This window comes from Anoplopoma fimbria, chromosome 2, assembly GCF_027596085.1.
Source record: "Anoplopoma fimbria isolate UVic2021 breed Golden Eagle Sablefish chromosome 2, Afim_UVic_2022, whole genome shotgun sequence".
In the NCBI taxonomy this organism is placed as follows: Eukaryota; Metazoa; Chordata; class Actinopteri; order Perciformes; family Anoplopomatidae; genus Anoplopoma; species Anoplopoma fimbria.
Window position 1 is genome coordinate 12,205,357 of NC_072450.1, and position 13,112 is coordinate 12,218,468.

General features: G+C 40.8%; 1 protein-coding gene across 2 annotated transcripts in view; it reads left to right on the forward strand.

Annotated features, from left to right (window-relative positions):
• Positions 1-13,112, forward strand: part of myo5aa (myosin VAa) — a 52,557-nt gene that overhangs the window by 15,517 nt on the left and 23,928 nt on the right. For both annotated transcript variants that reach the window (XM_054620744.1, XM_054620751.1), the window contains exons 3-14: positions 530-701; positions 1,514-1,658; positions 3,129-3,285; positions 5,201-5,344; positions 7,787-7,868; positions 8,808-8,915; positions 9,151-9,257; positions 9,477-9,742; positions 9,906-9,987; positions 10,115-10,255; positions 11,251-11,376; positions 12,571-12,654. In XM_054620744.1, the coding sequence (XP_054476719.1) occupies positions 530-701; positions 1,514-1,658; positions 3,129-3,285; positions 5,201-5,344; positions 7,787-7,868; positions 8,808-8,915; positions 9,151-9,257; positions 9,477-9,742; positions 9,906-9,987; positions 10,115-10,255; positions 11,251-11,376; positions 12,571-12,654 (1,614 nt within the window). The remainder of the gene's footprint in view (positions 1-529; positions 702-1,513; positions 1,659-3,128; positions 3,286-5,200; positions 5,345-7,786; positions 7,869-8,807; positions 8,916-9,150; positions 9,258-9,476; positions 9,743-9,905; positions 9,988-10,114; positions 10,256-11,250; positions 11,377-12,570; positions 12,655-13,112) is intronic.

Genomic DNA, 13,112 nt, shown 5'->3' on the forward strand with positions numbered 1-13,112 from the left:
TGTAACTGGAGCGCAACAGAAGTAATCCTGGTCATTCATAAGCCACGGATCAGCGCATCGGCCATTATAAATAAGTAGAAGGTATTCCAACAATATGATCTACCAAATCACATTTCAGGATAAAAAAAAAAAAAACTGGTTAATTGAAAACAGTGTATGCAATATTAGCTGACAGAAGTAAAGCATTTCATATAGTCTGACTGATGTCGCAGTGAGAAACCTTTAACTTTACTTTTCTCTTTCAAAAAAAAAAAAAAAATGCTCTCCTAGTTTTATATTATGGTCAGATCAACATTCAGTTCCAGATTTATTTGTTTATTTAGGTGTTATTACTTTGACCTAGACGTTCAATTCAACAGTTATCCAGCTTGTTCAGTGTGTAATAGACTCAAAGATTGTTTTTTAAATTGGCCTTTAAAAACTAATTCATACTTTTAATGTATGGATTCACAGTTTTCTAATGTGCTTTTCTGATTACATAATCTGTTTTAACTCTCCTGTTTTGCTCCGTTTTCCTGTTCATCTTCAGAACATTGAGCACAAACTGGACCCCAAAACTAAGAACCTGCCTTACCTGCGAAACCCTGACATCCTGGTGGGCGAGAATGACCTCACAGCACTCAGCTACCTCCACGAGCCGGCCGTGCTGCACAACCTCAAGGTCCGCTTCATGGACTCCAAGCTCATCTACACTTACTGTGGTAGGTGAATAAAGTTTAACTTTCAAAGCTTTGAGTTAGGAGGGGATCATCATGTGGTGAAAGCGAGTTAAGTCATATGTCTGCTACACAACTGTGTGATCAAACAACATGAAATCATTTTACAATCCGTAGAATTAACATTTTCGCAACAGTGAATAGATGAGAATGTCATTGATGTTTATTTTGTTAAAAGCGCATTCAGTGAAAACAATACAAACCCTGTTCATCTTTTTGAACTTATTATGGCCTGATTATCAGCTGAATAATGTTTCAAAGTGCACAGTGTTAGAGTTTATGAGTTAAGCACTGCCTTGATGTCTGTGACCTTCAGTAACCTCTATTGCATCTGTAATATAAGTCAAGCATTGTTTATTGTGTTTACATTTATTGATCAAACCTGTCCCTAGCTGTAGACAAATCATATCCTATCATATTATATTCAGTACTATTGTATAGTGTAAGTATTGTATGCAGCAAATCTTGCACTAAATTTATTTGAGTTTTGTTTTTGCAACAAATACAAAATTAAGAAAATGTGACTCATTGTATATCAGCCATATGCACATGTTATAAAATCAATTTTCTGGAGTAATGCAAGATAACTTAACTCGATTTAAGTTATGGAGAACAGTTTGGGATTCAACACCATCCATTTTGTAAATGAACACTATGCAGTAAATTCTGTATATGATAAGATTCCTACCACCTCAGTTTGGAAAGACAGCTCCTCAGTTGTTCCCTTGTTTGATGCGGTCCGGTTTAGCTGCAGGCAGAGCATAACTAAACTCATCATTTCCCCTCTGTGTCTTTAGGAATCGTTCTGGTGGCCATCAACCCGTATGAGACGCTGCCAATCTACGGCTCGGACATCATCAATGCGTACAGCGGTCAGAACATGGGAGACATGGACCCACATATCTTCGCTGTGGCAGAGGAGGCTTACAAACAGATGGCCAGGTTTGTGTGTGTGTGTGTGTGTGTGTGTGTGTGTGTGTTACCTGAGAACTATCGGTTCTGGTCTCCTTGTTGCTCAGCCCTCCCTCTCTCTTCTGGGTTTGTAGGTCAAAGCTGAGCCAGAAATAGGCTCATGGTGGTCTCACCGTCTCTCTTTCTCTTTTGCTTGGTCCTTTAATACTGCTTCTCTCAACCAGCAGCTCTCTCCTTTTTGTCATGAACACACCGACATACACATGTATACTAACAGTACTGTATATACCAAGTTTAATCAGCAGTCAGATCTCTCTCCTTCATTCCTCCCTTCCTTCATAAATGCAGGGCCGTTTTAGTTGAGGCTGGCTGTAGTAAGCAGTCGCCCTCTCAGTATGTCCAGAGTGATTTCGGCACTTTAGGCACTCAGATGCAGCCCGTCGAATCTCAGTGAACATAATGTTCCGAAGTCTGGGAGCTTTTACTGCAAAGCCCAGGTCACCTTTTTGTCACCAGCTGAATCCTGGGAATATCCAGCACAGCCTCCTTCAGCGATCTAAGGAGACATATATATATAAAATATATATTGTTATTTAAAATATATATATATTTATTTATTTAAATATATATATTTATCTAAATATATATTATCTAAATATATATATTTATATATATATTTATCTAAATATATATATATATTCATACTTATTAAAATATATATATATATTTATATATATATTTATTTAAATATATTCGCAATTGGTAATATTATCTATACTGAGAGGAATCATTTGAACTGGGTTCCAGCCAGTGGGAGTCAGGGAGTGCATGGCATACAGTTTGACGCCACTGGTAAACACTTGGCTCAAGTGGTTATGAAACAGTAGCCCAGTTCAAAATACTGTCTCCGAATAGGCAGCGGCCCATGACTAATCTAAAACTCTAGAAACCCCCCCCCAAAAAAAAGAAGGTCTGAGAGAAGAAATTCAAGCATATATCCAAACTTCTCAAAGGGTTAGAGATGCAATAGATGGAAAAATGCCAAACGCAAGAAAGAAACGGATTATAACCGAGCCAGCCTACCTACCAGCAGCTGGGGCTTTATTTCGAACAGAAGTGTCTCAGTAGGACGAGGCAGTGCTGCCTCAGGATTTTAGCTAAGTTCTTTGGAGAATTTGGAGGGCAGCTTGCTGATATATTAAAGCATGCAGAGGGAAGAGGGGATTAATAAGGTGTGCTAACACCTGCTCTGGCTGCAGGCATTAAAATATTTGTTGATGATATCATCTGACACTTTCTATCTGCCCAAGTCCTGACTCGGGCATTGTTTGTGTCTCACTCTTAATTGTTGAACCTCCAACGATCGGTACACATCATCGTCATCGCCCTTAACCTTTAGCCAACAATGACTGTAGTAACTCCAAAAAACACCCAACACAAGGACACTAACACATGCTATATACAGTTTCCTTACGTTGTTTATTTCTTTTGATCCGTCAGGGACGAGAGGAACCAGTCGATCATTGTGAGCGGGGAGTCCGGAGCAGGAAAGACGGTGTCGGCCAAATACGCCATGAGATACTTTGCTACGGTCAGCGGCACCACCAGCGAGGCCAACGTAGAGCAGAAAGTCTTGGCTTCCAACCCCATCATGGAGGTGAGGACAGGAGGCCCTGTGTTGAATGAGACCGTGGATCATTTTCAGTTGTATCTTAAAGGAGACTGACACTCAAAGAAACACAGAATAATGACAATAATAATAATAATACATTTTATTTCTATAGCGCTTTAAAAGGTAATCAGAGGCAAACAATAACAATGGAAACAAGGCACATAGCAGTATAACAGTAATAAACAAAACAACAACATGAAAAACATGCATAACTAGCATCACAGGTTGAAAGCAGATTTAAAAAGATTTAAGTGCAGTTTTTTAAGTGGCTGATTGCTTTTTAATATTTTTTTACATATTTAAAAGCTTTAGTGAGCTTCTTTTTTTAATCATTAGATTCAAAATCAGCATCTAGGCTTGCTCTTCGATTTTTTTTTTTTTTTTTTAATCACTTGATTCAACTTTGTACAACCTGAACATGAAATGTCTTGTGGGTCTGAATAACTGGAAAAAGCTCTGCGTCATTTCTCCCAGCAGTTTGTGTGTAGACGTTTGTTTCCTTCGCCGAATTACTCCACAGTAATTTACGAGCTTAGATGATGAATGGATGATATGGGCTGAATGTCATCATGTTTGCCCTTCTTCCTCTCTTATCTCGCTCTGCTCTACTGGCATTTACTTACTCCCTTCCCTTCGGTTTCTCCACCACACTGTGTCTTACTGGCCTCAAGCTGCTCTCCAATGTGATAACGCTAGTCTTATCCGTTTAATGTGTGTGTGTGTGTGTGTGTGTGTGTGTGTGTGTGTGTGTGTGTGTGTGTGTGTGTGTGTGTGTGTGTGTGTGTGTGTGTGTGTGTGTGTGTGTGTGTGTGTGTGTGTGTGTTTTGTATTTCATCCTCTAGAGTCATGAGGACAGGAGGGGTTGGAGAGCTCCCCTGTGCCCATATGCTGCTCTCCCTCCCTCCCTTCCTCCCCTCCTCCACCTCCTGACATCCCCCACCCTGTCTGTCCTTTCCAACCGCTCTACTCACATCACTCTCGTCCTCCGCGGTCGCCACTTTCACTTCGAGCCAATCAGAGACAAGCTGATGTCACGCAGAGTAGATGGTTGCATCAGCTTTTTCCGATATTACAAGACCCGTGTGTGCGTGAGAGTGTTTGTGCGAGGTGTTCATATGTGTTTGGCTGATGCAGGCAGAGATTGAAATACCTGCTGAAAGACTCCTTGTCTGCAGTGAAAGACTGTTTGTTTGGCCTTAACTCAGCAGGAACCCTCACTGCTCTCACGCAATTTAACTGAGTTCAAGTCGGCTCCTTGAATATTCCTCATAGGGTCATTGATCAATCTTGTTTATAGAACTATGGCCGCTGACTTTAGGAAATTTTATTTTCGGATGTGTATTTGCTCAACAGGAAATGTCCATCAACATATCTAACTCTTGTCTGTGGAAGGACAGAAGTCCATTAAACTACACATAATCTTAATGTTATTTCAGGTTGTAAGACGCAGTATGAGGCTCTGGCACACTAGTTTGACCGCATTTGTATAGAACTTTTAAGAACCAGGCTAGCTGTTTCCCTTTGTTTCCAGCCTTTGTGCTAAGCTAAGCTAACCAGCTGCTGGCGTTAGCTTCATATTTACCACACAGACATGAGAGTGGGATCAATCTGCAGATCAAACCCACGGCAAGAAAGCGAAGAAGAGTATATCCCAAAATGCTCAAGATCCATATTAGCCCCAAAAACACTGTGATGATAGTTTACTTTGTCGCCTCTTTATACTTGTATACTAGTGTTTCAGCATTCAAGTACCAGTAACCACTTTAAAAATTGCTTTCGCTCTGTTGTTGTGTTAAAATTTAAAATGTACTGCCACAAAAACTGCTCTATCTAAATTGAAATACTGTCACCTCAATATGTTGCCAGTGTTTTAGCATTTGGATCTCTTTCTGTCTCTCAGGCCATCGGAAATGCAAAGACCACCCGAAATGACAACAGCAGTCGCTTTGGGAAATACATCGAGATCGGCTTCGACACCCGCTACCGTATCATCGGCGCCAACATGAGAACATATCTGCTAGAGAAATCACGAGTGGTGTTTCAGGTGAGCACATGAACGCACACACGAGATGTTTTGTTTGATATTTCAAGGACTTGCGCTCATACCTTAAATTATAACAGTCTGTTACCTCTGCCTCAACCATCACAGCTCCCTGCACATAGTTAACCTTTGTACAATTCAAAATTCTTTTACATTATGTAATTTTTTAGGATTTCGTTCATGCAGTAACCACTTTTGTGTCAGATCTTTTCAAAGTCACTGTGGCCTTATTGTGTCTTTCAGTCGGCATAAACGAGGTCCGGATAGTAAATTTCGTTCTTGCTGAAGGGTCCTTGAGCATGCTCCTGAACGTGTCTTTCATTGTTACACACAGTTCTTATGCTGACCTTACGCTCTGAAGAAATGGCTGTCTACTTCAGCTTGTTTCCTTGACATTTGAGGGTTACTTTGCTAGATGATTACTCAATGCCTGTCAGCAGAAACACTATAGCCAGAATGTAACACATTCAGTTATGGCTTACTACCTAGTTTGAACCATTACTGCAAAAAGCCCATCTGGAATCTTATTTATCTTTAAACAGAAAAACAGCTTCAAACATTACAGTAAAACTACCTTTAAATTACTGTATATTTAAATTACATTTACATTATGGTGTTGTTCGGCACTCCACCCTCAAATTCGAAACGTTACATTAAAAAGGCAGACACAGCTCACACAGCTACAAGCACACTGGGACCATGACTCAGCAGTTAATTGGCATCCAGTGGCTTACACATGACCCTTGTGTTGCTGCACACGCCCCACGCACACATGCATGCATTCACAAAACAGCAAATAGTGAGCCTCGGGTCATATGGTGAAATATAGAGCGCTATTGGCGGGACAACAAGCAGATGACATGTGGGAAAAGACACTTGAGTAAACCCTCTTCTCTGACTAGTGTGAGTCAGATGTCTCACTATGGGAAAGTGTCTGACAAGCCAGCTATGTCATCAATGTTAGGGGGCACACAGTGGCCTAGTAGTTAAGACACATATCATATAAGAGCAACATCCCTGGTTCGATTCCATCCGGGGACCTTTTGTTGCATCTCACACACCCCTCATTCTCCCAGCACTCTTTGACTCTGCCTCTACTATTATTATTAAATAAAGGCATAAATGCTGTTCACTTTTCAATATTAAAGGTACTTGATGTCCTCACAAGCATGGAGAAGTGCAGTAAACCGGACACACACAGCTACACATACACACACCGCGGTCTTTTCATCAGTTAGACTCGACCAACATTAACTGTCTGTCTGGCCCTGGTGTCCTTTAGAGCAGCATAAGAATGCGGCAATAACTTCCTTCTCCACAAAGACAAGTAGGAGGAAACAAAGTTTACAGTCCGTCACACCGGGTGACAGCAAAGCACTCCCCCTCCCTCCCCCCCCTCTTTCTCTCTCTCTCTCTCTCTCTCTCTCTCTCTCTCGTGTCAGAAACATTCTTCTTATTTAAATAATTATTTAATTTTTGCCCTTTTGATGTCTAACTCCTCCTGAAGATTTTTCACTCTCGTTGTCATTTCACAATGTTATAACTTTTATATATCTCGGTGTGTCCAAGTTCTATCTTGATGGAATTTACTTACTTTTTTTTCTTATGTAGCTTCATTGTATATTCAGCGGGTGTGTTTGCTCACCGGTGGAGCCAGTAGGGCAGTCTCTGGATAAAGAAACATATTTTAACTCTGCACACACACGCACACACACACACACACACACACACACACACACACACACACACACACACACACACACACACACACACACACACACACACACACACACACTGCTGTCTTTGCAGCACTGTTGGGGAATGAGGATGTTGGAGGAAAAGGTGATCACTATCCTCACATTTCTCACGATTGTCTCCGGTGCCACCCGTTTATGGGTGTGTGCGTGTTTGAATTCTAGTAACAGAAGCACCATTGTAAGGCACAGGTAACAGTTTACAGCTTTCCAGCACGCTGCTGACATCCGTTTATAATTTTAGTTATTTATTTTCACTAAAAATGAATTTGTTACTCAATAATTCTGTCTGTATGCAGTTGTTAATGTTGTTTATTATTTATGCCCATTTACTATTATTACTTTATCAGGTATTACTTCCTCATCTTAGGGAATTCGAGTGTAACAAATGAACATGTAATATCCTTATCTGACTTAATAATACCTGTTGACATGCCCAGAGCAAGGCACTAAATCACGAAATGTTCCAGTGGAGCTTCCAGATGTTAAACTGTCAAACTGATAAATTGCAACAAAAAAAGATGATTATACATAAACACAGACATGTGATTTTCCCTGCATGAATGTATGTTGAAAAAAGCCTAGAATTTGTAGATCCATGACATTCATGTGATGTATTTTAATAAAAATGCTATATAGGCGTGCATTCAGCATTTCCCTCACATTATATGATCTTCATGCTTTGCTTCAGGCTGACGAGGAAAGGAATTATCACATCTTCTATCAGCTCTGTGCATCTTCCCATCTGCCTGAGTACAAGGCGCTGAAGCTGAGTAAGTGTCATACACGTGTGCATGCATCAAAACACACACACAGAGCTGCAGAGTCAACCACTGGTCCAAACTCTACATTCACTCCATAAGCAATGGCAAAAAACAGTAGCTAGAAGTCAGAAGGAACAGCTGGAAGGAACATCTTATTTTCTTGTTTAATTCAGAATCGGCAGTGAAGACATAGCAACTGATTGGAAGAGCAATGTGTTTAGCTGCAGTGGCTCTCCTCCCTCTACATCTCTGAAAAAAGTCTTAATAGGCCGCAGTTAAATGTCTGAAGCGCGCTGACAGATAACAGATTGTATAGCAGTATAGACTTATCAAACACATTGACTCTGTGGTTGAACAGGCACTCAGAGCTCTCCCACTGTGGACCTGCACCTGCTCATCCAAGTCATGAAACACACACAAACACACACAGAAAACACACACACACACACACACTGTTGGCACTGGCACTTACAGCCACACAGTCACCCACACAGTCACATACACACACACACACACACACACACACACAGCTGCTGTCTTTTCCTCTCCTGCTGACTTCCTGGCTCAATAAATGGGGTGGTTGTCACAGTCGTGTCAGTGCCCCTCGTTGCCAGGAAACAGGCCGTGCTTTAGTTCAGTGTAAAGTGTGCATAGAGAAACTGATTGTGGGAAAGTTGAGCTAACGTAATTTTTACACAGAAGGGTTGTTGATGGTGCACTAATGGCACAATATATGTATTTTAATTTTTAGCTCCTCCTAGCTATATCAGATACAAAATGTTTTCTTGAATAAACTTCCATTTATTAAATCAGGTACATGTTGGTTTCCAATGCTCTGCGGAAAAGGAGGATGCTGTGATGGCACATTTGTACCCACGTTGCACGAGGTAAAACTGCACATACTGCATGTTTTCTTAATTTATTCACTCTCTCTGTCTCTTCGCTCAGGCAGTGCAAACGACTTCTTGTACACCAGGCAGGGCCGCAGCCCCGTTATCGTCGGAGTGGACGACACCAAGGAGCTGTCCACCACTCGCAATGCCTTCACATTGCTCGGTAACAGGCTCGTCCTCACATAGAAAAATAAACACTCATCCAAGTATGTCTGTAAAATGTACACAATGAAACCCGGTCGTCTAATATATCTTTAAGAGAACTCACACGACTGCTGGATATACCTCTGTTAACTGGGTTAAAGTATTGTATAAGTAGAAGAAAATACTTTGAAGCCATACTTTTCCAGCTCTTTGTGTGAATTTGTGTGTGTGTCTGTGTGTGTTTTCCCCTGCAGGTATTAATGAGTCCAATCAGATGGGCTTGTTCCAGGTTTTGGCTGCTATTCTTCATCTGGGAAACGTGGAGATAAAGGACAGAGACTCAGACAGCAGCGTCATTCCTGTGAGGATAATATTGACACTGACATTAGGATTGTCAGTGAGACAAACTGAAACAGATGGCTTGAAATCTTAAACTGTATATCTGTGGTTATGTGATGGCCCGTATTAGACAGAATCTAAAAACAAACATGTTGGGCCAGTTAGAGCCGAGGATGATGAAATCCTGACATCTTGGTGGGTATTTCCTGGTTATGATTAAGATCTCATCTTTTCCCTGCAGCCCAACAATCACCACCTGACGGCGTTCTGCGAGTTGGTGGGCGTGACCTACCAGGACATGTCTCAGTGGCTGTGCCACAGGAAGCTGAAGACGGCCACAGAGACGTATATCAAGACCCTGCCCCGCCTGCAGGCCACCAACGCCCGTGACGCGCTGTCAAAACACATCTACGCCAAGCTCTTCAACTGGATTGTTGAGCATGTTAACAAAGCCCTAATCACCAATATCAAACAGCACTCCTTCATCGGGGTCCTCGACATCTACGGGTACGTCCGTGCATTAGCCTGTTAGTCTGTTTGGGGTGACTAGCAAATGTTTTAAATAACACCCACTAGTTAAGAGACATCACAGTGTACACCATGGCTAAATATAGTAGTAAAGTAGATTGCAGTGTACCAGCAGTTTGACTCCTCTGTTCTTCCTCTCAAGGTTTGAAACATTTGAGATCAACAGCTTTGAGCAGTTTTGTATCAACTACGCCAACGAGAAACTCCAGCAACAGTTCAACATGGTGGGCAGCATGAGTTTTACCTGATGGATTGCACATTTTTTTATTTACTCATGAAATATATATATTTTTTTGGTTTGATGCAAGTACACAGCTTAATCCCCACTTGTCTGTGTCTGTATGTGTGCAGCATGTGTTCAAGCTGGAGCAGGAGGAGTACATGAGGGAGCAGATCCCCTGGACTCTGATTGACTTCTACGACAATCAGCCCTGCATCAACCTCATAGAGGCCAAGATGGGCATCCTGGACCTGTTGGACGAGGAGTGCAAGGTACGTTTTTTTTTTGTTGACTAAATAATATTAAAAAAAATAAAATGTATATTACATTTAGTGTTTTTTTAATCATAAATCTTCTAATCTTTAATCTGTCTTTTAATAGTGTCTGCATTGGCACCAAAGCTTAGAATATACACTTACATAAGACTTATGTTGACTTATGAATACTGTTTGTGGAATAAAAACTTTCTCATACATGTAAACAAAAAGTACAGTGAGTCCGTGCTGCATATTGAGCAGAAGCATGTGGGTTGTGTTTGAACCTCTCAGTGAGAACCTTCCACCAGATCACACCCACATTCTGCTTTACATTATTCATTTTTTTACAGTCGACCTATCGGTGCCTCCCACCACACACTTGACCCGAGTCTCCCAACACACCTACGCTTAATAGTTCACATCAGAGTTCACCTGCAGAAACCCAGTATACAAACAATGACAACTTTCTAGCGTACACAAAGACACTGAATGGATGGAGTGCATGTTTTTATTTTGTTGAAGACGCTACACACAACTCATAGTAATGTTGGGTGGAGCTTTGGTTGAATGTATATAAAATATGAGGGTTATCTGAGTTAATATTCAGGTTGCAGCCAGTGTGGAGTAAAGGCAGTGCTCATATCTTTACCTGTTCACTAACAATGCTGACTAATCTCTCCGTGGCTCTTTACCGCTGCAAGGTTATTTTACAAGCTGTTGACATTTGAGGTGGTCCACATTGCTAACATAATTGCAGGGAAACACAAACACAAAATTAACATTTGGTTTGACTTCTTTGCAAAGAAATATCAGAAAGATGTTGTTCTCATGCACTGTGTAACCAGAAAAAAACCACTTCTGAGATTAGTAATGCAATCTAATAACTCTGCTATATGTTAATCTACTTGATAGTTTCAGTTCTTTGTCTTGCAGTGTATTTATAAGCATATGGTTACATACATATTTTCTTACTGATACGTTCCACCTTCTGTTTCCCTTTTTATAACCAGATGCCCAAAGGTTCGGATGATTCTTGGGCTCAGAAACTCTACAACACCCACCTAAAGACCTGCTCCCTCTTCGAGAAGCCGCGCATGTCCAACCGCGCTTTCATTATTCAACATTTTGCTGACAAGGTGGGCTTGACTGTGTTTGCTTCATGCTTCATGTCTGCATAGTGTTTGTCATAGTATAAGAGGAGTTAGATTCATTGTTTTGAAAGTTTTGTATTCAAATTTGGTTCCTTATTAAGCTGGATTAATGGCGGGTGACTTTGTAGCTCAGCAGAAAACACTTATTGGCTGCAGTTGCTGCTGCAGTGCTGGAGTTATTTTTAGCATAGCTGGAGGACAGATTACTTTTTTTATTATCATTGTTTTCACACAAAAAAAACAGTACTGCAGTGAAACGTTTAGAGTGTGCGTGTTAAACTAGTGTAATCCACTTTAGTGTTTCATATCCTGTAATGAGGGGAGGTATGACTATGACGCTGTGTTATTTTTAATGTCTGTTTTAAGATCATCACTATTGGGTTACAGATAAACTGGGTTGAGACTAATGCAGGCTCTCCCATAAGGTCCCCTGACATTAAATTGGGCTCCTTGGAGATATTTCTGACCAAACATTTGAAATGATTACTGTTGATATATTTTTAAAGCCACTTGCATCAGGAGTTCATGTCCATACTTGAGCTACTGTGAAGGTTTTACTCTTTGCTTTGGAGCGGTCACTGGCCACCTCAATTCAACATGGAACAAATAGATATAAACATTTACCTTTATAAATGTATCCTAAACATCAGGACAGTGAATACACATTTATTTGGGTCAGATTATTTCTTAAGATCTGCAGGAATGTGATTAGGAATTTAAAAAATACCAGATAGAGAAGGTAAACAGTAGAGATGCAAAACAGAACTGTAAAAACGGAGGCGCTCAATGACCTCCAAACCAAAATATTGCATTATTTGATGAAAATGATCTGAACATAAGCCGACTTGACCATTAAGAACCCCGCCTTTCATGTATAAAATCAGTGTTATTGCTTCATGTAATATAGAGTTATCATTATCAATCAATCTATTTCTATATTTTGGAGGTCAAATACATTGCTTATTGTTATGTTTTTCTTCTCCCTTATGTGCAAAACAAACCAAACCAAAACCAGATCTGTGGCCCAAAAACTGCAAAACATATCAAACCGTGGGCTTATTGTACTGTTGCACCACTATTAAACTCAATGTCTCATCAGAAAAAAATGGACCTGGATAAATCCCAGTGAAATGTCCTCACAGGTATTATAACACCAACTGCTCTCTTGTTGTCGAGCAGGTGGAGTACCAATGTGAAGGTTTCCTGGAGAAGAACAAAGACACGGTGAACGGAGAACAGATCAACGTGCTGAAAGCCAGCAAGGTGAGGAGCACACACACACCTCTACGTTACATTTATATACATCAATATCAGTCAAAAGCAGATCCTAACTAGTTTATGTGCAGAGAGCCATTTGAACCGATCAATGTACAGCTCAAAGCACTACGAAGTGTCCACTGAGATCAAAGCCAAGAAGCCTGCAGCTCATGGAGAGCTGGTGCACCTGGTCTGTGTGTGGAAAAATGAACGATTGTTTACTGACCCCAAATCCCACCTGAAGGCTCAGGGAAGCAGCGCCCTCCTCTGGCCATGTGGAGGTAGTGTTCATGCCAGAAGTGATGACAAATGTTCATTGCAAGAGATATATGGCCAGAGAGAGGTTTAGGTTTTATTTGTACATAACAAACAAATCTCAACACACACACACACAGTAAGTCAGGTCATTGGCTAAACATATTCCACAAAGGATAAATATGATTTTGACTCATTATTATGACATC